The sequence below is a fragment of the Hyperoodon ampullatus genome, assembly GCF_949752795.1.
Source record: "Hyperoodon ampullatus genome assembly, chromosome: 12".
NCBI lineage: Eukaryota > Metazoa > Chordata > Mammalia > Artiodactyla > Ziphiidae > Hyperoodon > Hyperoodon ampullatus.
Genome location: NC_136925.1, coordinates 22,516,714 through 22,542,451, shown reverse-complemented (window position 1 = coordinate 22,542,451; position 25,738 = coordinate 22,516,714). Strand labels below are relative to the sequence as shown.

The 25,738-nt window shown below is 47.7% G+C and overlaps 1 protein-coding gene across 1 annotated transcript in view; it reads left to right on the top strand.

The window, feature by feature from the left end:
• Nucleotides 1-14,896: 14,896 nt before the first annotated feature.
• The window catches only part of RRAGD (Ras related GTP binding D), a gene marked incomplete at its 5' end in the record, with an annotated part of 35,451 nt that continues 24,609 nt past the window's right edge, over nucleotides 14,897-25,738 (top strand). Inside the window, one exon of the mRNA XM_079716578.1 lies at nucleotides 14,897-15,038. Coding sequence (XP_079572704.1) covers nucleotides 14,897-15,038 — 142 coding nt within the window. The remainder of the gene's footprint in view (nucleotides 15,039-25,738) is intronic.

Genomic DNA, 25,738 nt, shown 5'->3' with positions numbered 1-25,738 from the left:
AGTTCAGAAGAATCAAATACTTTCTCACACACAAACATATATCCAAATTTTATAGAGGGAGAAAAAAACCCTCAACATTATAAACCAAAACAAACAGAAAAAAAATTTTATGTCAATTTGGAAGCATCACCTATGGTTCTGTATAGGCTTCCCAATGATAAATGACTGAAGAAAGCAACAATAAGAATCTACAACTATGCTAGGGAAACATCACTATTGAGTGTATTCTCACAAATTGTTAAAATATCACCAGGTCCTAGCTTACGCTTGGGATCTGGGCAAGGAATAGAACAAGGGAGGAAAGGTCTATGTTACCTAAAAGGCACCGTGACAGCCATCTGCGACATCGCTATCCAAATCAGCCTTTCCTTGGAGGATTAACAAGTACCACTTATTGATAGGAATTATCATGGGATGCTCTACAATTTAATAAAAACTGTTTCATCTGAAAAGATTATCTGCTCTCTGTGCCAAAAGTATATGTGGAAATTAAATCCTACTTGAAACATTTCTTGGCCTGTAACCTACGTCCAAACTTCCCAAGACTGTCTTATGACAAAGTTCAGGCTCAATCCAATCAGTTATGACCTCCTCCCCAAACCAGGGCACATGGTGGCCAATGAAAATGAGTATTCCAAGGATGGTCTGAAAAATCAAAAAGTGTCACAATGGTACACCAGAGTTTTCTGTTTGAAAATGATAAATCATCCTATAATGTGAACTAATTACCTCATAGTTTATTTGCTAAGGTTGAGATTTCAAGTACTGGCTATTCTTAAATAGGGGCAATGACACACCTGTTACTGGACATTCATTTAGTACTATTTAACAATCATTAAAACAGCTACCATTTCTTGAGACTCCATTATATTCCAGGGCTTTAATAGATGATTTTACATACGTTATCTAGTTTAATCCTCTGAATGACCCTTATGAGGAAGGCTCTAGCCACTCCATTTTACACAGAGGAGAAAACCGAGATGTAGCCCACTGCACCCAGAAGCATAACCTGGGGCTACTTCAGGCAGACATCTTCCTCAGTAACTGATCTCTCTTGGGAAGGGGGTTTTACCTTAGACCAAAAATTCCCCAACTGTGCGCCAAGGCACTCGGGAGCTGTAGAAAATGCACAGGGGAAATGTAGGATTTTTGAAAATTTCAAGGGAAACACAGTGTACTCAATGTGCTGGACACTGAACCTACAGACTGGAGGAGTCCACAGCTTCAACATCAGATCCCATTACATTCCTATCAATGACATCATATCTCTGCAAAGCTTGGGTTTTCAGTGGTTGCTGTGATAAAAAGCAAGTGCTGCAGAAAAATTAACGTGGGACAGGAAATGAGATTGGGATCCAATCTGATCCCAAAGTTTGTGTGTGCAGCACACACACACACACACACACATCCTCTTTGTAGCTGTGGTTATTTAAGAATGATATAAATTTTTTTCTCTCAGTTTATGTGCATTCTTTTTTTTTTCAAACAGCTTGTATGTTGTTAGGATATAAACACTTATTACGTTATTTCAACCTAACTACTACTAACTACCTAAATCTAGGGACACTGAAAAAATTACTTAGATACTAAGGGGGCCATGAACCAAGTTTAGGAATCTTTGCCTTAACCAAGAAATGTCAGAATGTGTAAGATTCACGGAGGAGACCTGTGATTCAGCCCAAAGGAATAACTTAAGGTCCCTAACACAAACATTATAACCAGAAAAAGAAGAATTTAGGTTAAAACCGTTTTTAAAGGTCACTCTCAGCTGGCTTAATCCTTCAAATCCCAAGTGTTAAAATCCCTTTTTAACACTTCTAAAACACATGCACACAAATTACTGTTTTTCCAATTCTTAGAGACTCAAGCAAAGCTTTCAAAATTATAGCCTCCAAGCTATGTTGGAAGAGACTGGCCCTCCCCGACACACACAGAACGCACCCGCAGAACCTGTGCCAAAGGAAACTGGGGGCAGACCCTGACAGCCAGCCTACCCGTCCCAGCACTTGGATACTTTCAGCTTTCTGTGGTTTGCATCTTACTCTCAATATCCTGCTTTTACATTCTACAGGAATACTCCAGGTTATTGTGGAAAGGCTTGTTTGGAAACTTCCCTCCCACAGAGTTTTTCATGTAAGATATTAAGGTGAAAAGCAAGGGGAAAATAAACACAAAATCCAGACTATCAGTTCCTTGGGGAGAGAGAGAGAGAAGTGGAATGCCACAGGGAAGAGTGCTCGGGCCTGCAAGGTTCTGAGGATGCACTGGTTCTTCAGCTGGGTGATGGGTACTTGGGTGTGCCTTGTGTTCTTATTCTTTAATTTGTACCTCTCCGTTTGATACTTTCTGAATGTATGATATAGTCCACAGGGGCAGCACCAGAATTCCAATATGCGAGGGCCTTGGGAGTTGAAAGAGTACTTCGTCTCTAAGCAGAGTTGGATCACAAATCGTCTGCTTTTACTTGGATTATATGCTTATCTGGAGGGGCTCTGGAGAGGCTGATGAGTTTGAGGGGGACGCTAAGGTTAATTTTCGGTGCCACCACCGAACAAGGAGTCAACAAATTAGCATTGTGTTATCACCCTTGGTTTATACCTCCCAACAACATGCAACCAGTTGTTTTCTGGGCTCTTACACCTTTTCACCCTTCCTCCACTCTCCCCATCTCATTTAGGACCTAGAGGGCAGAAAACTCTTCCAATTTTAATTTATATCCCTAATCAAAAAAAAATTCTTCATTTACCAGATACTAAGCACCTGCTAGGGATGATGAAAGATAAATATGTATAGTCCAGCAGGAGAACAACAGGTTGCTATTGCTATTTTAAGGATGGGAAACTCCGTCAGAGACCATCAGTACACTGTGGGACCACCGTGGACCAGGGGTGTTTGTGTTCACTGCCCAAGTGCCCACTTCCATTGGCCTAACAGACATTAGCTCAACGTGAATGAACATCATCATCCAACAGACTCACAAAAAGGATGCCCAACCTTCAAGAGCGCTATGCCAAGCTTTTCACTTGCATCATTTCACTTACTTTCTACAACCATACCCCCAGGTTATGTATAATACACCCAGTTTACAATTCTAAAAACTGAGGTTTAAAGAAGTGGGTTTTCCAATGTCACACACCTAACAGGTGGCATCAAGACTCAATCTCATGACGCCAAAGGGGGTCTCTCAACCGCCACTTAAACCATCTCACCATGCTTTAGGGAAAACATTCTCTTTTTTTTTCTTTTTGGTCTGTGTTGTGTCTTCGTTGCTGCGCGCGGGCTTTCTCTAGTTGTAGCGAGCAGGGGCTGCTCTAGACTTCTCACCGCGGTGGCTTCTCTTGTTGCGGAGCACGCGGGCTTCGGTAGTTGTGGCTCGCGGGCTCTAGAGCGCAGGCTCAGTAGTTGTGGCACACGGGCTTAGCTGCTCCGCGACATGTGGGATCTTCCTGGAGCAAGGCTCGAACCCATGTCCCCTACATTGGCAGGTGGATTCTTAACCACTGCGCCACCAGGTAAGCCCGGGGAAAACATTCTTGACCCGCTCTAGGAAACGGACGCTCCTCTAGGGTCACAAATAAGACTCCACTTCCCCTCCCGCCCCTCAAATCTACCGGAAGCACCACACTGAAATTTCCAAGGCAAGTGTCCGGGAGCGGATGTCTAAACTCAAACCAAACAATGTGCTCGCTCCCTTGAGCCCAGAGAGATGCCACTTGCTAACTCTTTACAGAGCTTAAGTCCAGCCAGAGCGGACCTCCCCGGAGTAGGGCAGCCCCACGGTCCGGCGCCTGCAGCCCTTTGTGGTCCTCGAAGGGGTGAGGGAAGGGGTCAGACTGCTGTCGCGTCCGAGCCGAGCCCGGTCACTCGGAGGCCGGCCCGCAGGCCCAGGGACGGCGGGGGACGCTGGCCACCAGACGGGACCGTCCCTTACGCCCGAACACGGGCGGCCTCCGCGTCCGGTCGGGGACCCCCGCCCCGCCCCCCACTTTCTACAAACTCTTTGAGCTCACTGGAGAAAGAGGAGGGGGACGAGCAAAGATGAGAAAGTTCTCTGCCTCCTCCCACCAAAGTTCTATATTCTAGGGAAGAAACTGAAGGAAAGAGACAAGGGAGGTGCCCCAGGAAGAACCCCACCTCCAACGCCGGCTTCCCCAGAGGCCGCAGAAAAGGGGGCAGCGCGCTCTGTCTGGGACTCCTCCCCAAACAGACAGCGACCTGGGGGCGCTCCCACCCGCGACACGGTCCTCCCGGGATGAGAGGCCCCCCGAGAGTAGGGGACGCCGGTCCTGGGATGAAGAGGGGTCTCGAAGGGACCCGGCGAGGGCACACGGTACCTTTCTCTCTGCGCCGCTGGGACCGATGCCGGCGACAGCGTTGGGGGCGAGGGGAGACGATGGGCACGGGCTCCCGCTGGCTCCGGCGGCCCCTGGGCCTCGGCGCCACCCAGCGCCGCCGCCTCCTGCCGCCGCTCGCCGGTCTGCGCTCCCCGCTCCCGCAGGTTACCTGTGGCGGAGCCGCCGCGCCCGCCGCCCGCTCGGCGCCCCGCCCCGCCCCGCCCCGCCCCGCCCCGCCCCGCCCGCGCTCCGAGGCTGGGGCCGCAGCGCCCCGCAGCGGCCGGTTAGGGCACGGCAGCGGCCCGAGGGGAGGTGGGGCCCCCAGGGCCCTCGGGCTGGCCTTGGCCTGCAGCCAGCTCCCTGCTGGGCCGCTGCCGCTTCCGGGGCCTCCTGAGAGCCATCCTTATAAAGTGGGAGAGGAACGGCGGATGCCGTTGGGTGAGGTTTTCCTGGCAGGGGTTGCCAGGGGGTTTGTAGGAAGGAGAGGGGATTCGGGTGGAGAAACCATCCCTCAACCTGTGACCAAGTGTGTATTTCAATATGTTCGTAGTTCACTTAACTGGGATGTCTCAGTAGAAGCTGAACAACAATGATGAATGATCCAGGCGCATTAGAAAGCTGGAGAGAAGAAAGGAAGCCTTTATTCCAAAAAGCTTGTCTGCTAATAGCTTGTCGGAAGCATCCCATACGAAACGGGCAAAAGCATTGAACCTTCCTGCCTCCTATATTCAAATCACACTTGACATACCATTAACTCGGTCTGGTTTTGTCTGTTTGTGACAGTCACTACTTCAGTATCTAGAAGAGTTCCCTGAACATAGCGAGCACTGAGTAAATTACTGTTGAATGAATGTATGAATGAGTAGGACCTCATTCAACCTTTTGAAGAAGCGCGACAGGTATCTGCTCTCTGAACACAGAGAACTGGAGAGGGAGGTGGGGACCCTAGAATGGAATTTCGGTCTTCCCTGAGCTTATTTTGAACCGGATTTTTCTCATCCCCTCTGAAATAGGCCTGGTTTCCAGGGAAAAAAAACATGATGATCTCCTACTTTTTCTTAAGATATTTGTCTCCCTCTCTCCTTCAGGGAACATTAGGCAGGAGAAATCCAAATAGCCCTATGCATACCAGGAAAGGGTAAGTGCTAGATTTTCCTCCACTACTTCTGAACTTCCCCCAACCCCAAAGGCATAGCTAGGGTTTTACGTGGCAGAGTGTGAAACCTCTCTTCTGAGTATCCTTTGGCTTTCTTCAGATTTGCCCCCATCCCTGTTGCTCCCCATCTAAAGCTGTTAGAACACATTTCCTTTCCCTGCTCGTCAGCTCTGGATTTCTCTCCAGGCAGGTCACTGCTGAGTTCTAGGTGAACCCCCAAGGTCAAGGTAAGTACCCATTACCTTTCAACCTGATCATTTCCTTCTTAGACTTTTCCAGATTAAAGACTTTTCCTAGCCAGTCCCTTGAATAAACAACCACAGCTAAGGTGCTCCGTTCCTCCGGGAGGCTTTTATGACATCGCCACAAGGTCGAGATGAGATGGAGTTTGAAGTTACATTCATGGGCAGTCAGAGCAATCGCACATTAATCCTGCTGAAAGGAACAGAAGCCAGCCTGTACGACATGTGAATGCTCCTGGGAACTGACTGGTCTGCAGTTGTTCCCAGACCTTAGTTAATGGCAATTCCTGGCAGAGGGGCCTCATGAGAGCCAAAGCAGGCAGTGGGTGAGCTGCTTGGAGATCACGCTTGCTTGTCTCCAAGTGGGCACACAGTGTTTGGACACCTAATCAAAGGAGAAGCCTAAAGCTCCCTGTATATGAGGGAGGCTCCCAGCCTGCAGTTCCATTCTGCCTCTCTGTCCAGCTCCATCACAGCCAGCCTCATACATGCACCCCCACTCCTTCTGCCTCATGAGAAAAAAGTTCTACTCTACCAATGACAGCTTTCACTGTTCTATGAGAATATAATCTGCTCCTATTTACAGCAACATTTCTTTAACGAGTTGACTGCACTAGCTGTCTTTTGCGTCATTAGCTGCAATTGGTCCTTCAGCCCACCATTCTGACTTCCATCCCTTGCTAAGTCTTCCACTCGAGAAACCTTACATGTGCCCCTCCACGATCATAACCTCCTTGTCCTCCAGAGGAAACCGCAGTCCGTAATTTTGTGTTAATAATTCTCTTATCGAGGGCTTCCCTGGTGGCGCAGTGGTGAAGAATCCTCCTGCCAATGCAGGAGACACGGGTTCGAGCCCTGGTCCGAGAAGATCCCACATGCTGCGGAGCAACTAAGCCCGTGCGCCACAACTACTGAGCCTGCACTCTAGAGCCCGCGAGCCACAACGACTGAAGCCCGCATGCCTAGAGGCCGTGCTCTGCAACAAGAGAAGCCACCACAATGAGAAGCCCGTGCACCACAGGGAAGAGTAGCCCTTGCTCACCACAACCAGAGAAAAAGCCTGCGTGCAGCAATGAAGACCCAACGCAGCCAAAAATAAAATAAATAAATAAAATAAAATAAATTAATTAAAAAATAATCATTCTCATCACAAACACATGTAGCCCTAAATACTGTACTGTTCAGTTTTGCCTGTTTTTGAACTTTTCTGTAAGTGGAATCATTCTGCATGATTCCTATGCAACTTGCTTTTTTCACTTAGCATTCTGTTTCTGAGATTCAGCTATTCAGTTCCTCTGTCATATAGTATTTCATTGTAAGAAGATATTACAATTTATTTGCCCAGTTTACTTTTAGACATTGGGTAGGCTCCAGTTTTTGCTATTGCAAACGACGTTGCTATGAACATATTTAAATATTTCTTCTGAGGCATGTGTGCAAGAGTTTTTAGGATACATATCTAAACTTAATTGTTGGGTCTTAAGGTATGTGTGTGTTCAAATTTACATGCTAGGTAATGCCAAACTGTTTTCTAAATCCGTTGTACCAATTTTAGTTCCCAAAAGCAATGTATGAAAGTCCCCTTGCTCCACATCTTTGCCAGCGCTTGTTTTTTCTGTGGGTGTGAATGATTTCTTACTATGAGTGAGGTTTGTATTTCTCCAATTATAGGTATGATTGTTCATCTTTTTTTTTTTTTTTTTTTTGCGGTACGCAGTCCTCTCACCGTTGTGGCCTCTCCCACTGCAGAGCACAGGCTCCAGACGTGCAGGCTCAGTGGCCATGGCTCACAGGCCCAGCCGCTCCGCGGCATGTGGGATCTTCCCAGACCGGGGCATGAACCTGTGTCCCCTGCATGGGCAGGCGGACACTCAACCACTGCGCCACGAGGGAAGCCCTGATTGTTCATCTTTAAAGGTGACTAACTATTCTTGTTTTCTCTTTTGTTAACTTCTCATGTCTTTTGCACTTTTGTATGTGTTTTGAGAAATCCTTCCTGACCCTGAGGATATAAAAATATTCTCCCATATTTTCTTCTAAAAGTTGTAAAGTTTATCTTTCACATTCCATCTGAAGTTAATTTCTCCTCTCATTTGCAATGCCAGGGCTATCTTATAATGGGTTTTCATGTTTGTATGGATCAGTTTTAGATGCTCTATTTAGTTCCATTGGCCTATCCCTGTGCTCGTCACATGCAGCCTGAAAATCTACGGTTTTATATTAAATCTTGATTTCTGATTATGGAAGTCCTACCCTGACTTCTTTATATTCTTCGTAAGGATCTCAAGTATTCTTAGCCCTTTACTCTTCCATAGATATTTATAATTAGTTTGTCAGGCTCCATGAAAAATTTGGGATTTTGATTTGGAATTGCAGTGAATCTGTGTGGTAGATTAGTCATTCACAATTATTTGTTCCCTTCCCTTCTCAGTTCTAGGCTCTTTCTATTATTCTACTGTACCAACTCAGTACTGGCTTTCGTTTTTGGCTTGACATCTAGGCAGGAGAAAGGGGCAGGCCTTCTCACTGTGTTTATTTTAATTTGAGAACAAATTCCTCACAGCTGCCCCTTAAATCTATTTTTCCTTTCATGTCATTGATCACAACTGGGTCACAAAGGTGAGGGGCTGGTTATCATACCCAGTGTAAACCAATCATGATTCAACCTCTGAGCCTGGGCTTCCTTCCTCGAGTGTGTTGATACTCAAGAACAGTTAAGGATATCAAACTAAGGACAAAGTGGTGGGGGGATTATGACACCAGCAATCTCTGCCTGACTTTGTTTGATTTTGTATTCCCTGTGCCTGGCCACATGAGGCACATGGTAGATATATTTGGAAGTTTCTATTCAGCTTTTCTCCCTTTTGTTCAGAGCTGTCTCCCCACTCATGAGGATAGACCTTTGCAGCCACAAGCTGCACCCCCAGCCATAGTGGACTGGGCCATTAATTCAGCATACTTATTGGAACTGGACCACCGTCAAGCTACCATATTGCACATAAAATACAATGTAAATGGTGCGCCCTAGAGTTGTGCTTCATAGAGGTTCTGACCACCGTGTTAGGCACCGAGAACAAATCGATGAGCACAAGCAATGGTCCTAGAGTCTAGTGGTGAGTACAGTCCTCAATCAAATATTAAATGATAGCTGAGGTACGTGTGCTAAAGGAGTAGCAGTATATGGTCTTACGTAAAATATGATTGGGCCATAGGAATGGATTACTGGCCTAAACTCAACAAATCAGATTTTCTTGCCTAGGAATCAAAAATAATAATAGCTAAAACTTATATTGTGCACCTTGAAAAATGATTTTACATAGTTTAATGGATTTAATTCTTTCTACAATCCCATTGAGGTAGATAACATTATAAACAGTTGAGAGATGAGGAAATCAAGGCACAGAGAGGTTAAGTTTCTTGGTCTAGGTCACACAGCTAGTTAGGCTACCCAGGTAGCCTAGTTCCGGAACTGAGCCCACTATCACTGGGCCTGGAAAGGTGGAGCAGCCATCTCCTGCCATCTGGTGGGAGAAGCACAGAAAGGCAGTTTTCATGCAGAGAGAGAAGAAGGAAGTGAGAAGTACAGAGAGAAGCAAAACCAAGTTCCCTTTCTAATGAAGCTGTGATTATCTCCTGATATATCCTGAGACACCTTTCCTAGGATCCTCTGAATATGACATAATTTCTGAATTCACCGATAGGTATATGATCACGTTTCATCCATCCATCCCTCCTTCCCTCCCTCCACTTATAAAGGTTATATGTTGTATCAGTTAGGATACGTTTTACTGCAAAGTTCAGAAAACCCCACCTTCAGTGGTTTACGTAGAACTTCCCAACTGGTTTGCCACCACTACTTGTGTGCCATAAATGGGTTACTGATATGGCCAAGTTATTGATCCCCATCAGCCTTTGGGACAGCTGGGCAGGGACTGAGGCGGCCAAAGTCTCTGAGCCAGTCACCTCTGGCTGCAAGCAACCTGTCCATTTAGGTCAGTGTGCCATATAAATATGTGTGCCATGACTGGTCAAGGTAGGGAAGCACTGACTTAAGGAATGGACTTTTAATTTTCTCATGAAATAAGAAGTTTGGGGGGTAGGCTTTTACAGGTTTGAGTACAGTAGTTCAGCAAGGTCATCCAGGCTCCTCCTTCTTTCTATTCTGCCATTTCCAGGACAGGCTTTTAGTCTTAGGCCTGTTACCTCAAGGCTGCAAGATGGCTTTCCTAACTCCAGGTACCATGTTCTCACACAACTGTGTTCAAAGCAGGAAAGGGTGAGTGTGGGGGGTCAGCCATATTAGCCAGAAAGGGAACTAAATCACTTGCTTTTTTTTTTTTTTTAACGATCTAGGTTTACTTTTTCATTTTTTTGGCTGCGTTGGGTCTTTGTTGCTGCGTGGGCTTTCTCTAGTTGTGGCGAGCGGGGGCTACTCTCCGTTGCGGAGTGCGGGCTTCTCGTTGAGGGGGCTTCTCTTGTTGTGGAGTGCGGTCTCTAGGCATGCTGGCTTCAGTAGTTACAGCACGTGGGCTCAGTAGTTGCGGTGTGTGGGCTCAGTAGCTGTGGTGCATGGGCTTAGTTCCTCCACGGCATGTGGGATCTTCCTGGACCAGGGCTCGAACCCGTGTCCCCAGCATTGCCAGGTGAATTCTTAACCACTGTGCCATCAGGGAAGTCCCTCACTTGCTATTTGTGCTCCTAATAAAAGGAGTGATGGTGATCAACAATTTTATTATGACAAGTAGTTTTCTAACTTCTGTTCATTAGGAAGCTTTTCAATTTTTCTTCTTTTCCTTCCTTTCAGTGAATCCTGTAAATTAGTGGGCTGAGACAACAGACCCATTTTTTAGTGTCTGTGTATGTTTGGGTTCTTTACCTAGGAGATTGGGAGCCAGCTTTTCCCTTCCCCTTCTCCCTTTTCAGTTTCAGGCCATAATGTAATTGACTTTAGCTTTAATGCCATTAAATAGGTATAGGTCTAGTGTCCAGCTGAGTTCCAAAGTAGTTTCACCATCTGGTACCTTCCATGTGGTACCTTGGGTGAATATTTCTTATCTGTAAATTAAGAACAATAATATTACTTAATGGGAATATTTTGAAGGTCATATTATTTTGGAAGAGCTCCTTCCTTATTCATGTCTTTTTTTCCCAATATTAGTTGGAAAATTTTGGCAAAAGACAAATCTCATATTTCACGATGCTACAAAATATCTCTGAAAATTAAGAGTTTTTTTAGAAAGGAAGGGTTAGCAAAAATAGAATAAGCATTCCATAGTCATTATACTGTAATTCCTTCCAATCTTCAGGCAATCTTGAAGGGATGAAGGCCTGAGAGTCATCATCTCTTGCATGTCAACTCATTCTGACTGCACTCTTTTTTTTTTTTTTTTTTTTTTTTTGTGGTACGGGGGCCTCTCACTGTTGTGGCCTCTCCCGTTGCGGAGCACAGGCTCCGGACACGCAGACTCCGGACATGCAGGCTCAGCAGCCATGGCTCACAGGCCCAGCCACTCCGCAGCATGTGCGATCTTCCCGGACCGGGGCACGAACCCGCATCCCCTGCATCGGCAGGCGGGCTCTCAACCACTGCGCCACCAGGGAAGCCCCTGGTTGCACTCTTGTAGAGCATAGTTCATATTTCCCTCACTGTGGCATTTCCCAGGGTTTAGAGTAAGTAGAAAATTTGGCTTCCATTTTTTCCTGAAGTTTCCTCTCAAAAATATGCCTGGCCATGTACTGTATAACTTCCTCCCTTCTTTTCTTTCATTCATTTCATAAACTTCAGCACCTATCATGTATGTGGCTACCTGCCATGGTTACATACAACAGCAAAAACCAAGAGTAGCCCAGAGACAAATCCTCACATTTTTGAGAACGCCCTCCTGGGGAGGCGTCACAGAGCCTGAGCTCCAGGCCACAGTGATCAAGGCAGTAGCTAATTCACTGAGCAGATCCCATATCGAGTGTCTCAAAGGCTTTCAGTGTTTAGTTCTTTCTCTTTTTATTTAATTTCTGAAAGGATCCACACACACAACGTTTAAAATTTAAAAATTTCTGAGATATTTTTCAACATATTCTTTATTTGAAAGCTGACAGTATTGAAATGATAACAGAAAAGAAGAAAAGCAATAAAGATTTTTCCTGCTCTGTTCACTCAAACTTTATCAATACTGTACATTTCTGAAATGGCTTTTATTGATTTTGTGTGTGTGTGTGTGGATTTGTTCCTTTTTTTCTCAAGAATGGTCAAATTCTCAAATACCCTAGGGTTTGCTCCAATCTCCTGTTGGTGTTCCCCCCCACCTCAGGATCTCTCTTTTGGTGGGGGGAAGTCAGAGAACCATCAGGTATCTCCGTTTTTTCTTGATCTCAGGCACAGAGGGGCCTTTGGCTTAGCAACTGTACTGCCTGAACCCCTGGATCCCCAAGGCATACACAGTCAGCAAACAGCCCAAAGGATGTCCTGATGGTCTGGGCTGACCTTTGGACTGGCTTCTAGGGCCCCATATATAGCCCTCTGCACTTGGAATCAGGCCAGCTCAACAGTTCCCCGGGCTAGTGGTTTGTTCTGGGATAACTGAAAGTCTGAAAACCACTCTAAAAGAGACTACTTCCCAGGTACTTCTTTCCTTAAACAGAATGGATGAAGATGGACTAGGAAAATTACTCCTAGAATAACTTCCTCTGATAAGAGCGAGGAGAGCCTGCTTGTGCTGGATATACTATTTGCCCCCTACCCCTGCCCCTGGAACCCACTGCCCTCCCAACCCAACCTCTGAGTCCTGGACTAGGTTGCAGTCTCTCTAGCCCTTTGGCGTCCAGTTGGATTTGGCCAATGGGAACCTCTTTCAGGAGAATGAAGGGGATTCCCTGGCGGTCTAGTGGTTAGGACTCTGTGCTTCCACTGCCGGGGGCCTGGGTTCAATCCCTGGTGGGGGAACTAAGATCCTGGAAGCCGGGAAGCACGGCCAAAAAGAGAAGAATGGAGGGTGGGAGGCAAGAGATGTGAGTGTATTCCTTCCCACTGCTGTCTCCTTGACAGGAGGTGGCCCTGGCAGTGGCTGTCACCAGCTTTAGCTCCTGTTTTGAGCCCCCTGTCCAGGACTCTAGTTCCCTTCCTTTACACCAACTAGTTTAGGGGAGATAACCTCTTCCCACTGTTGTTAATCCCTGTGTTGATCCCTAAACTCTGCCCACATCCTAGTAAATTGTCCCTTTTACTTTATAAAGCCTTTTATTTTATTTTATTTTGTGGTACGCGGGCCTCTCACTGTTGTGGCCTCTCCTGTTGCGGAGAACAGGCTCCGGACGCGCAGGCTCAGCGGCCATGGCTCACGGGCCCAGCCGCTCCGTGGCACGTGGGATCTTCCCAGACCGGGGCACGAACCCGTGTCCCCTGCATCGGCAGGCGGACTCTCAACCACTGCGCCACCAGGGAAGCCCTATAAAGCCTTTTAAATTAAAATCTTTGCATGTGCCATCTATTTTTCTCCGGGGAAGGACCTTGACTGATACAGCCATACATGCCTCCACCTGGAAAATCCCAAAACCTTTCCGAGATTAGAAGGAGCCACCTCCTAGTAGGTGTCGGCATTCCACCTTCAACACCTACAGCTACTACAAAATCCAGGACCGGAGTCATGATTTGCTAGACTGGGATTTCTTCCAGGGCATGAACACTGTTCTGAACCTACGTGGAGGCCCGCACGCACCCTCACCCCTTAGCCCAGCCCCCTGGCATAGGGTAGGTTCTCCATCCAAATTCCCTACCTAGGCAGCACACTGGGGCCCCAAGAGCCTCCAGCCTCAGCTCCCTTCGTCCTCTTCTCCTCCCCCATACCACCTGCGGAGCTGCTGGCACCTGTAGAATCTGGATTATCCTGCTGGCCAGCTGGTTTATTTCTCATTGTGCTTGACAGAAGGAAGTTCATCCACGTGATTTTTTGCAGTATCCAGAAAGGGCGGGTACGGTACGTCCTGTGGTGAAAAGCTTGTGGAGGAATGCCGGTTTTAATCTCTCCCTCACACTGCTGCAAGTCCTGTCTCCGCGTCCACCGCGCCTCTCTCCCCCCAAAAGCCTTGAAACATTTTATTTTGAGATGTGGGATTTGGGATTACAGTCTATTCAACAGTGAGACAGGAGGAGGTGGCTATGAATAGCCCCTTGGTGTGTTACACACCTGAGACCTTTGCCCAAACGCCGCAGAGGAATTATTATTCAGGCTAGGCAGCCACGAGGCATGTTATATTTTCAGGAACATTTACAGCTGGGTAGGCCTGATTAGTGAATACGTCTGTTTTCTTGGTGGGAAGCACTTTGAACCACAAACGCGCACTAAAAGGCAATTGCTATGGAGACTGCGCCGCCTCTGCGGCGCATTTCTCTAGAGTTTTCTTCTCGGGGCGCTTCAGCATCCACGGGGTGTCCTAGGCACGCCGCTCGGAGAGGGGGCCTGGGCGCAGCAGTGTTCGGGGGCGGGGGCAGCTCACTTGGGACTGGAACCCTCGGCCGGGACTGAAAGCTGGAGAAGGCCGCCCTAGGTAGCGTGTGTGTGTCGGGGGAGGGCGGTGAGAGGTTCTCCGGGTGCGCGGTACCCCAGCTCGCCCGCCTGTGCGGGGACCACGTGCAGCAGGGGCGCTTGGGGGCCCAGGGCGAGCAGCCGCGGTGGGTGACTGCGCCGCGTCCCGGGTCCCCGGGTACCGGGCGAGTGTCTGTGTGCGTTTCTGGGTGGGTGGAGAGCCCCGCGCCGGCCTGCTCCCGGTAGAGTGTGTGCGCGCGGCCTCGGCCCAGCGCCCCAGCGAGCGGTGCTCCCGGGAAAGCGCGCGCGCGCCCGTGCGGTGTGTGTGTGTGAGTGTATGACAGTGTGTGTCAGGTGACTTGGGTCACGCAGTCTCTCTCTCCCTCCTCTGGGGGAGGAACTGCCGCGCTCTGGCTGACTCCTCCGCCGGCGGGCGGGCGGGGCAGGGGGGCTCCGGGCGCGCTGCGAACGGCGGGACCCAGACCTGGACGCCGACCGCCGCGGGGGACGCGCGGCCCCCGCCTCCGCCCGCGAACCTCGGGACAAAACCCCAATTCAGAAATAGGTTGCGAGTGGCAGGCCGGGAGGTTTGGCGCCCCCCACCAGAGACCCCCGTCGCCCCGGGGACGGCCGGCCGTGGGCGCGATGAGCCAGGTGCTGGGAAAGCCTCAGCCGGAGGAGGAGGAGGACGACGACGAGGAGGAGGATGAGCTGGTGGGGCTAGCGGGCTACGGGGACGGGCCCGACTCCTCGGACGCCGAGCCGGACAGCGGGACGGAGGAGGGAGGTGAGCACCGGGTCCCCCGCTCGGCCCCCCGCCCCGAGCGTCCTCGGCCCGCACCCCCGCCGGGCCCGGCGCACGGGCAGCTGACTTGGAGGGGATCCAGGCAAGCGGAGTTGGGGGGTGGGAGTGGGGAGGGAGCCAGAGGAGCCGCGGCGAGATGCAAAATGGGGGAGCCCGGGTGCAGCGGAGCGGGGGCCGGGATCGGTGGAGAGGGCGGAGGGGAAGCGTCTGGGCAGGAGGAACGCGCGCTCTCTGGCAGTTCCAGGGCCAGTACCTCCCCCACCCCTCACCCCGAGCTCTCTGCAGGGTCCGGGGGTTTGGGAGGGGAGGGGACTGCCCGGCGCGCCCTGGGATCTCTCCCTGAATGCTGCTGTCGGAGCCCGGGTCAGATGTCGTGGCTAAAAAAGGCAGCCGGCGGCAGCGTGACTGGCAGGGTCGTCGGCAGCTGCGGGTGTCAGTCTTGCCCCGTGTCGCCGCGGGAGGGGTCCCGGGGCCGCCCAGGTCGGCGGCGTGGAGGCACCGGTGGAGCGGCGGAGGGATGCACCCAGGTGATAAAGGAGTCGCCGTGTGGCCGCGGGTATCCAGAGATCCAGGCAAATAAGGTTGTTAGGACACCTTATCTCTGCTCAGCGTCACCACCTGGGCATGGCAGCGCCTGCCCTGGAGTGAGCGCGGGGAGGGGGAATACGGAGCCACTCAGAAGCAAACTGTTTCCTGTTCAAGAAGCAGGATTTAGCAATTGTTCAGCCAGCGGGGGCTTCCTGCGTTTAATTCTTAAGGACTAAGGGAGTTGAGAGCTTTTTAGGATTCCAGAAAAGTTCATCTTTTTTGTTTCCCTCCAAATCGAGGAAAAAGTCCTTTATTGTAAAGTCTTTTGGAAAGATCAGTAGAATGAGGCTGGTAAACATAACATCTAGGTGGAACTGTCAGCATCCTAAAGAAGGAGCTAACTTTTAAAATGTTCACTTGGCAGAAATTGCATGAGGGACAAAAAGTACTTTCGTGACTGTTGATTTTGAAGAACTTTAATTGAAAATTCACTGGACTTGTTTTAACTTCTCCATACAAACAAAGCCTTTCTCTTTTCATTATTTTTACGTATGGTGAGTGCTTTCAATTAATCAGAAAGGGAAGATTGTTAACTAAACCTTGAGCCTGATAGATGAGAAAGGAGCTTTCCAAGTCACCCTTTTTCATAGTGTCTGGTCCCCAGGGAGCATTTGTACTAATTCCCTATTTGCTTAAACTCGTGTGTGCACCTGTGCGCCTCTTTCTTCTGCACTCCCCATAACTGGGTCCCACAGTCGAGCAGGTGGCCACATTTTTGTGGATAAAGGTTTTCAACCCTTTTGTTGGAGTCTCTAGGGCTACCTTTGGTAGTTAAATTGTTCAGTCGCTTCATTATTATTCAAATTGCGTTTGTTAGCCCCTCCTAGATTCTTCGGAGGCTCCGGAGAGATTCAGAATGGGGATGTATTTGCAAGGTATTTGAAACCGAAGACCCACAACAGGGTGCAATTGTGATCCTCTTTGAAAAAAAGGAAAAGAAATGAGACCGTATATGGGAAGAAAAACCCTGTAATTTGATATTGTCCTGGGGGCCAGAGACTGGTTCCAGGAAAAGCACGGGACCTGTTTGTTTATTCTGCAGTTCTTTAAGGGGGCACTTTAAAATTTTGATTTGGGGCCTTGGAGTGAAATTAACGCTTTGGCTGAGGGGCGGGGATTTTCTGAACAAAGGGCTTCCCCAGATCCGGGTGTAGGATGCTCCCCAGTGCTCCTAACCCAAGGCAAACCCGCCTGGAACTGATGCTTATGATTACTTTAGTAATAAAATCCTCCCTCGTGAGTTCGTGGTATCAAACTGAAATCTTGCTATAAAAGCCCTGAGTATATTTGTGTGGTGAGAAGAGCAAACATTACTGAAGCCTGGCCTTTCTCCACCTGGGCCTGCTGTGGATATGGTCTATTCTCTGAAGATTTCCTCCATTACCTTGGGCTGCTGTTCTTTCCATGTGTTGCTGGCTTTGATTTGGGGGTTTAGGCCTGAATTGTAGAATCTCTATCAGAACATTCGCTTTCTAGAGTAGCAGATAGGCCCCTCAGTCAGCAGTTCTAGCAAGGACTGTCCCTGACACCTGTCATGCCAGCTGATATGGTCTTGGGGAGTCAGGATGGGGGTGGAGGCTGGGAGTTGTGACTTCTGTTCCTGTGGCCTTCTGTTCTGGAGACATCAAGGTGCCACCAAATGGTCATCCCGATTTCTAATGGGCCCCGGGCACGTATTGCCTTATAACCCTGTGTTATTTGTGGTAAGTTTTACATTTACCTACTCTCAAACTCAAGGCGTGGAAAGTAGCGGGTGGGGAGGACTTATTTCCTCTGAGAAGAGATGTATATGGTGCACTTTGAACCATGAGCAAAGCATTTCTCTAATGAATTCCAAACCATCCTAATGGACTTGGTTTAGTGCCTGAGCTTCTTGGAGACCTGGGGCTTTTTCCATGAGGTTCAGAAATCTACCCTGGTGGGTGGGATGCAGGCCTGACCAGCATTGCTGTGCAAAAGAATGTGATTCAAGGTGGATAGTGTGATTTTTATTTCCCATAGTCTTACAAGGAACCTCTGATCTTATTTTTAAACCGAGTGCCCTGTACGTTTTACCACATTGTGTTAAGGTTGAAAATGTAGTGCAGCTAAGGTGAGCCTTAAACTGCACTTCTTTGGCTTACATTCCAAATTTTATTCATGAATAGTAGGGGTGTTCTTGAGCACTTTCGTTCTGTTAAGGACAGATTTGGGCACTTCCCAACCCCCCCTTTCAGGGTCGTTAATCAGAGATAAGATGAATCTCATCTTCAACCCCCATGCTCCAGATAAAACTCCAGAGAGAGAGGAGACAATAATTAAACCATTAAAAACAATTGCACCAAAAATATTGATTATTTTTAGACACATGGACTTCTAAGTCTTTATTAAATTACAGTTCTTTAAAAACTATAATAACAAGGAAACCAATTAAAAGATCATATTTAGTCAGAAAGTGAAATTATTTTTTCCTGAAGTCCCTCCCAATTTTTTAAGGTTTTTTTTTAAATTAATTAATTTATTTATTTTTGGCTGCGTTGGGTCTTTGTTGCTGCACGCGGACTTTCTCTAGTTGCCACGAGCGGGGGCTACTCTTCCTTGTGGTGCGCGGGCTTCTCATTGTGGTGGCTTCTCCTGTTGCGGAGCACGGGCTCTAGGCGCGCGGGCTTCAGTAGTTGTGGCACGTGGGCTCTAGAGAGCAGGCTCAGTAGTTGTGACGCACGGGCTTAGTTGCTCCACGGCCTGTGGGATCTTCCCGGACCAGGGCTCGAACCCGTGCCCCCTGCATTGGCAGGCGGATGCTTAACCACTGCGCCACCAGGGAAGCCCCCCCTCCCAATTTTTAAGGGAAATTTGGCTAAGACAGCTGCTCTGCCACAGTCCAGCTAAGTGCGGTCCTGTTTTTGTAGCAGCCTGTGCACTCTCTCAGGGTCTGAGGAAGTGACAGTTAGGTGGTCCCTGGAGGCACAGAAAATCCAGGGTCAGCAGGTGATCCTTCCCTGGTGGCTGTAAAGGCAGTGAATCTGGCGATTCACTTCTAATCATTAGTGTCAGCTTTTTTTTCTTAAAATAATTTTTAAAATTATTAATGAAGTTACCTTCTCATTTTTTCTTGAGGGTAAGTAGAGAGAATTGTTCTTCTGATATTGAATCCGTGGCTCAGAGATGCCAGGGGACTTTTCTGCAGCCACAACATGGGCTAGAACTGAGCAAGGTTTAGGAGAGGGTCAAGTACATGGAAATGTAAGTCCCTTCCCTTGTAACTCTGCCTTGTCCAAAAAGAGTCGGGTTGACTGCAACCCTGGCTATAGCCAATCTCGGGTTTCCTTCTGGTCCTGAAAATACAGAGATATATAAGTGTTGAAATAGATGGAAACACAGAATAGTTAAAAATGATGTGACCAAGGTCACGCCTTAGGCCCAAAGCTTATTCAAATACATATGGTTAGAGAGCATATTTTTATATCAGATGTTTGTAAACATGTTTCAGTGATTCCTGGTATCATAGAATCTTGATTCTCTACTTTTATAAGAAATATCTCCCATTTTAATATTAGAACAGACCTGGGGTAGTCTAATGGAACAAAGAGGCAGAATCAGCAAGTTCTGGAGTTCTGGATAAGGTGCTGTGCCTGAGAGTTCACCTGCTTTGTTCAGTCCCCCCCAGTTTGCATCACTGTTGGTGATATGACTTTACTTCCTATCACACTCACTTGTCCTGCTCATTTTTCTTGCTTCTCCTCTCCTTCCTTTATTCTTGTATTCCTTACCTTTTTTTAAAGGCAACTTTTCAATTCTCTTTTAAAGAGGGCTTTAACGCTGTCCTGCCACAGTGGCTTTCCCTGGTTCGGCTGTAACATACAAGACAGATGGGTTTTTCACTCCTGGCCTAACGCCCGGAGAGCTGGTGGACTTTCTCCTCTTGAGGACCTCTGGGGAAGACTCCAGCTCTGTTTCTCAGTGTGTAAAATCGAGGACGACATAACACCAACCTTGATCACACTCAGAGTGATCATTTGGAGGAAAAAAAAAAAAGCTCACAAGAACACTTTTCCCTTCTTGCAGAAGCAAATCGGAACACATTAGAAACGTGTTTTTTTTTTTTTTTTTTTGGCTGTGCCACACGTCTTATGGGATCTTAGTTCCCAGACCAGGGATTGAACCCGGGCCACAGCAGTGAAAGTGCCGAGTCCTAACCACTGGACTGCCGGGGAATTCCCAGAAATGTTATTGGATGCTTATGTAAAGGAAATATTCACATATAGAATCATGTTTTTTAGTTACCTGCCAGTGTGATGTGAGAGGATTTCATAGAAAAAGATTAGGTCTTCATGTATAAATAAAAATCACCTTCAAAAACCTTTGTGCCGGGCTTCCCTGGTGGCGCAGTGGTTGAGAGTCCGCCTGCCAATGCAGGGGACCACGGGTTCGTGCCCCGGTCCAGGAAGATCCCACATGCCGCGGAGCGGCTGGGCCTGTGAGCCATGGCCGCTGAGCCTGCGCATCTGGAGCCTGTGCTCCGCAACGGGAGAGGCCACAACAGTGAGAGGCCCGCGTACCACAAAAAAAACAAAAACAAAAAAAATCCTTTGTGCCTTTGAAAATACATGTTCTGATTGCATTAAATTTTCCTTACTAAGTAGTTCGTTAATCAAACGGACAGTGAATCTTCATGATTTTTGCATATTCTCTTATTAACAGTATTAGTATTCATATATTTAATTGCCACTTGGGTTGGAATTTCTTACTGGACTCCTGGCTCTTGAATGTGTAAGTAGTTCCATTGATCCGAAATGTAAAGGGCTACAGATAATGATGCAAATAGAACCAAACCAGAGGCCTCTCCCTAAAACCGTAAGTATGTAGAACCTTAAGCCTTTGTGGACCCCACAGAATACTAATAGCAAAGACATTCTAACTTTCCCTTAAGGCTGAATGAGCCTCTCGCTGTGGTCACATTCCAAAAAAGACCTTCTCGTTACCTAGGCTTGGGCTGGGGAAAAAAAGAAAGAAGCAGGGTTGTGTGTGTGTGTGTGTGTGTGTGTGTGTGTGTGTGTGTACATGCTGACAGAGCCTGATAGATGAGGAAATAAAGGCTCATGGGCTCTGGGACATGTGTGGGCATTTACACAGCTGGTAAGTGGCCAAGCTGGGATTTGAACCCCAATCTGGCACTAACAGTACTTTTTCAACCATTCCATTTGCTACCACATTATCCTAATTCTTTTGTTAAATCTTTGTTTTATTTTCCAGTTTGGGGTCTGTTCAAAGGCATCGTCTCTTGGAGAACTTTCCTAAATGATAATAGCTCTCAATTGTCTGATACATCAGAATTTATGAAATGCATTTCATACAATACCTTGTTCTCCCCAGGAAGCCAGGGCCAAGCCTGTCAGAACTTCAATTCCCATTTTCCTGATTTCTATTTCCTTCTTTGTTGTGAACATTCCCAGCCCACAGATCAGTTAGGTGTGGCCCCCAGGCAGCCCTGTCCCCAAGTCACTGATCCATCTCTCTCCCTTACTTCTGTCGTTTTTTGTTTGTTTGTTTGCGGTATGTGGGCCTCTCACTGCTGTGGCCTCTCCTGCCTCGGAGCACAGGGTCCGGACGCACAGGCTCAGCGGCCATGGCTCACGGGCCCAGCCGCTCCGCGGCACGTGAGATCTTCCCAGACCGGGGCACGAACCCGTGTCCCCTGCATCGGCAGGCGGACTCTTAACCACTGCGCCACCAGGGAAGCCCCCTTCTGTCGTTTTTGACAGGGCTCTGCCATTTCTGGGTTAAGTCATTAGCCTGCAGGTGTTAAAGGCTGACAATGGCTCAGTTAAGTAACTCCTCCCCATAATCCTGCTCCTTGGGTGACTGAGTTTGCCTGGGTTTCCTGGCAGTCTAGTTACAAAACTGAGCTATCTGGGATTTGGGTACGAACAGGATCCAGTGGAAGATATAGGTAAGGTGTGTTCAGTGCCCTGATCAGAGTGGATAAACTTCACCTGGGCATAAAGCTTATCCTCTTGATACCTAAATGCTGGGCTGGGCCAAAGTCAGGTGTGGTTTCTTTTTAAAGCTTCAGCTAATTTAGCTTCACATTCTGCTCAATCACTTTCATTTAATCATCCCAACCAGCAAACATCTATTGAGTGTTTATCGTGGTAAACACCGAGGCCTCAGTTTTCACATCTGTGAAGGATAAATGTTATCAATTTGGGGATTAGAGATGACACTGTGTGCTATGCAGGTGCTTAGTAAATGGTAACTGCTGGTGATAAGCGGTTGGAGTGGGTTGGTTTGAGCCATTTCTTGGTGGCCGAAGCCAGAACCTCTCCAGTGTGCCCTCACCCTCAGCCAACAAGCTCAGGGAAAAAAAGGACCAATGGGGCACGGACTGCCTCAGCAAACTGCATTGCCGCTTCAAACCTGCCTGCAGCTTCATATTCATATTGCCTTCTGAGGCCCCAGGTCTTTTCCTTACCTGAGGCAAGGCCGACAGGCACCCCGGACTCAACAGCTTCAAATCCGTGTTCAGCCTCTTTACCTTTATGAACTTCATGAACAGGTCCTTATTCACTTGCTCTTCCAAGTCAGGAACTTGGGGTTTCTTTCTCCTTTGTCCCCTATATTCAGAGGATCACCAAGTACTACCAAGTGGATTTGAGCTTCTCATGAATCCATTCCACCTGCCCATTTCCACATGCTTCTCATTTGTGATTCTAGAACAACCTAATTATTGTCAGGGAGGAAAAACTCTTAGGTTCTGAGTTGGAGTCCTGCAAATTAAACTGACAAATGACATGAACAAGAGAAAAGTAGGTTTAATTAAGTGCTAATGCATGAGAGTTCACAGAAAATTCGACTTAAGGAGGCGGTTAGAATTCGGGGCTTATATACCATTTTAACAGAGGATGAGGGGGGTAGAGGGGCACTTCTGGGAGAAAAAAATGACTTCAAAGGGAATGTGGGAAGGGGCACTTATGGAAAAACAAGTCACTGGAAGGATAAATGGGCCCATAGGAGAAAAGGTGGGAGATAAAGATAGTTTGGTGACGGTGTCTGTTTGGGTGTAGGGCTGACTTCTCTCAGTCTCCAAGAAGAGAAGATGAGAGTTGCTCCTGGGGAGGACGTTTTTGACAACTGAGTTCTTTTGGGAGGGTCTGCTTTAGGCAAATAAGGGACTTCAGGAACTCCAGTGCCTTTAGCTCAAAAAATTTTTTATTCCATAGTGGCTTATTGGTGTCTGCACACTGACCCCCTCTAGGGAAGTCTGTTTCTGGAGTGAGCTTCCTGATCACGTTAGTCTCCCCTTAAAATCCTTAGTGATTTTCTCATGGCTTGCAGAGTAAAATCCAAACTTGCATCTCATTCATGAGCTAGCCTATCTCTCTATCAATTAATTTATTCAATGATATTTATTGGGTTCACACTACATGCTACAATGTATTTTGCCTGTGTATATGTGAGAGACAATAAACAAGTAAACAAACAAGATAAACAATATAAAGTAAAAAGATAACTTTGTATAGTGAAGTACTATGAAGAAGACACAGGGATATTAGGAAGTGACGGGACCCCATTGAGGTGAGAGGAGGTAAAATTGCCCCTGGGCTGAGTGGGAGGAGGAGCCAGGGGAGGCCTGGGGAAAGCTTGCTGGACAGAGGGAGGAGGGAGTCGGAGGGAGGAGGGAGTCGGGAGTCGGGAGTCGAGGCCCTAAGGTGAGCAAGCAGAAGGCCAGTGTGGCTGCAGGGCAGGGAAGTGGTGGGGAGGATGAACCAGGCATGGGATGAGAGGGTAGCCCACTTAGGGCCTTTTGGGCTACGAAGGTATTTGGATTTTATTCTAAATGCTGTGGGAAGCCGCTGGAGAGTGTGCAGGCTTTTCTTGTCTTTAAACTATGTTTCCTGAACTCCAGGAAGGCCACATCTCTTCCTGGCACGACCGTTCCCTCATTCATCTCTTTTATGCCTCCTCTCCTTTAAGACACAGATGCTATTTCTCCGGGGAACCTCCTCGCTGAACCCATAACACCTAGATAGCAGTGCCTTGTAGCTGTCAGTTATTCTTGTCCGTTTTCCCCCCTAATCGCTAAGGAATGAAGCTTTTCTTTGTGTCTGCAGCCTCTGGCTCAGCCCTGTCGAACAGAAAGAACACTTGGCAGACGTTCAGGGAACCTTTATGAGACCGGAACAAACTGCCCTCTTGTAAATTTCACCTCTCTCTGGCAACTTCCTCCAAACGCCTGCGGACACTTTTAAAGAGCCCTCTTTGGGGTCCCATGTCTAGTCCCAGATTCTCCAGTAGTTCCTTTCTGATTTTCCTTAAAAAAAATGAAGTACTAGCCCTTTTATTGCCCCTTTCAAAGCAGCTCTCATCCTTCATCCTCTTAAACGCTTTCATTTTTCTCAGGTGTTTCTTATCAAGCTTGAGCAAGCGCGTGATACTCAGGGAACTGTCATGGGGGGCGGGGTGGGATGAGGCAGCTCTCTGCAGGAGGTCCGGAGGCTGGGGTGTTTCCTTTTCTGATGGAAGCTCCCTGCTACCACTCCTCGAGTGGAAGGAGATCCTCTGAGAAACCCCACAGGGTTTCAGAAGCAGAGATATTTGAGAGAGTGAGAGAGAATTCAAGGGAAGATTTTTGCCAGTAGGCTTTTCTGATGTAAGAAACCTCCCCTATTCAACAGCAGTGGCCTACAAACATTTTTGACTGTGAGTCCACAATAAAAAGTACGTTTATATTGGGAGCCAGCACCCACCTACGTATAAGTAAATGCAAAAGAGTTTCGCTAGCAGTATTTACTCTTGTTATGCCTAACGCACTCTGATATTTTCTGGTCTCTTCTTTTGTCTTTGTTGCAGTTTTAGTACAGTGTCAGCGGATTGGTGGCTAAGGCCCTGGGTAAGGGCTCTAGCACATACCTGTCCTGCGTCCTTGGGCGGGTTCCTTCCCCCAGGTTCCTCAGGTGTAAAGCAGACTTGTACCTCCTCATTGCGTGGGTAAAGTTTGTAGAGATGTCTGTGTCTAGCGAGGTCCCTGGCACACTATATTTCTGTACGTGCTAGTTAAATATGACAAAATGCATCTGCATGCGTGTAAGGGATCTCTACTGAGTTGATGGTACTCTTGCTGATCTGACTCACTATTTCCCAGCTGTTTACATTTGGTGGCTCATGCCTCCAGCTGTGTGTATATGTTATAGCTGCATGTGTATTTCACTTCCCAGCCACTCTATGTATGTAAACACACATACACATTCCCTCCCCTTTCCACAGTGGTCTCCATCATCTCCCCACTCTCCCAGGAGGAGGAGATCCAACCTCCAGGGCACCAGTGTCAATGATCATGCCACATAGAGACTTGCAGACCCTGCTGAAGAGAAGTTACAATCTGCATCCACATCCAACAGTATAAATTGGGAAGAAATAAAGACATTTATATGCACTTAAATATTTTTGTAGTTGTACATAATTAAATGTGGTACACCTATTTTATATTTTCTACTAGTTTGAGATGCTTATCCTTATATTTTAAAAAGTTGATACATAACTGGGCTTTTCTAACAAGGACCATAGCATTCTCTTACTTACCTTTTGCCTACCTCTCCCTCACCAATCTCCCATGTCTACATTGTCTGGAATTTTAGTTTCTGATTTTTATTCAAAAATTTAAAATCAGGGACTTGCTGGGTGGCTCAGTGGTTAAGAATCCACCTGCCAATACAGGGGACATGGGTTCGATCCCTGGTCTGGGAAGATCCCGCATGCTGCAGAGCAACTAAGCCCGTGCACCACAACTACTGAGCCTGTGCTCTAGAGCCCGCGAGCCACAGCTACTGAGCCCGTGTGCCACAACTACTGAAGCCCACATGCCTAGAGCCTGTGCTCCGTAACAAGAGAAGCCACTGCAATGAGAAGCCCACACACCTCAACAAAGAGTAGACCCTGCTCGCCGCAACTAGAGAAAGCCTGCGTGCAGCAACGAAGACCCAACGCAGCCAAAAAAAAAATTTTAAATCAATACTTATTTCAAATCAATAGGTTTCAGTAAAATTTGTCTTCCATTGCTTGTTGCATTCCACTATATTTGAGTGTATTTTCTTCCAGGAGTGCATCCTTTTTTAAAA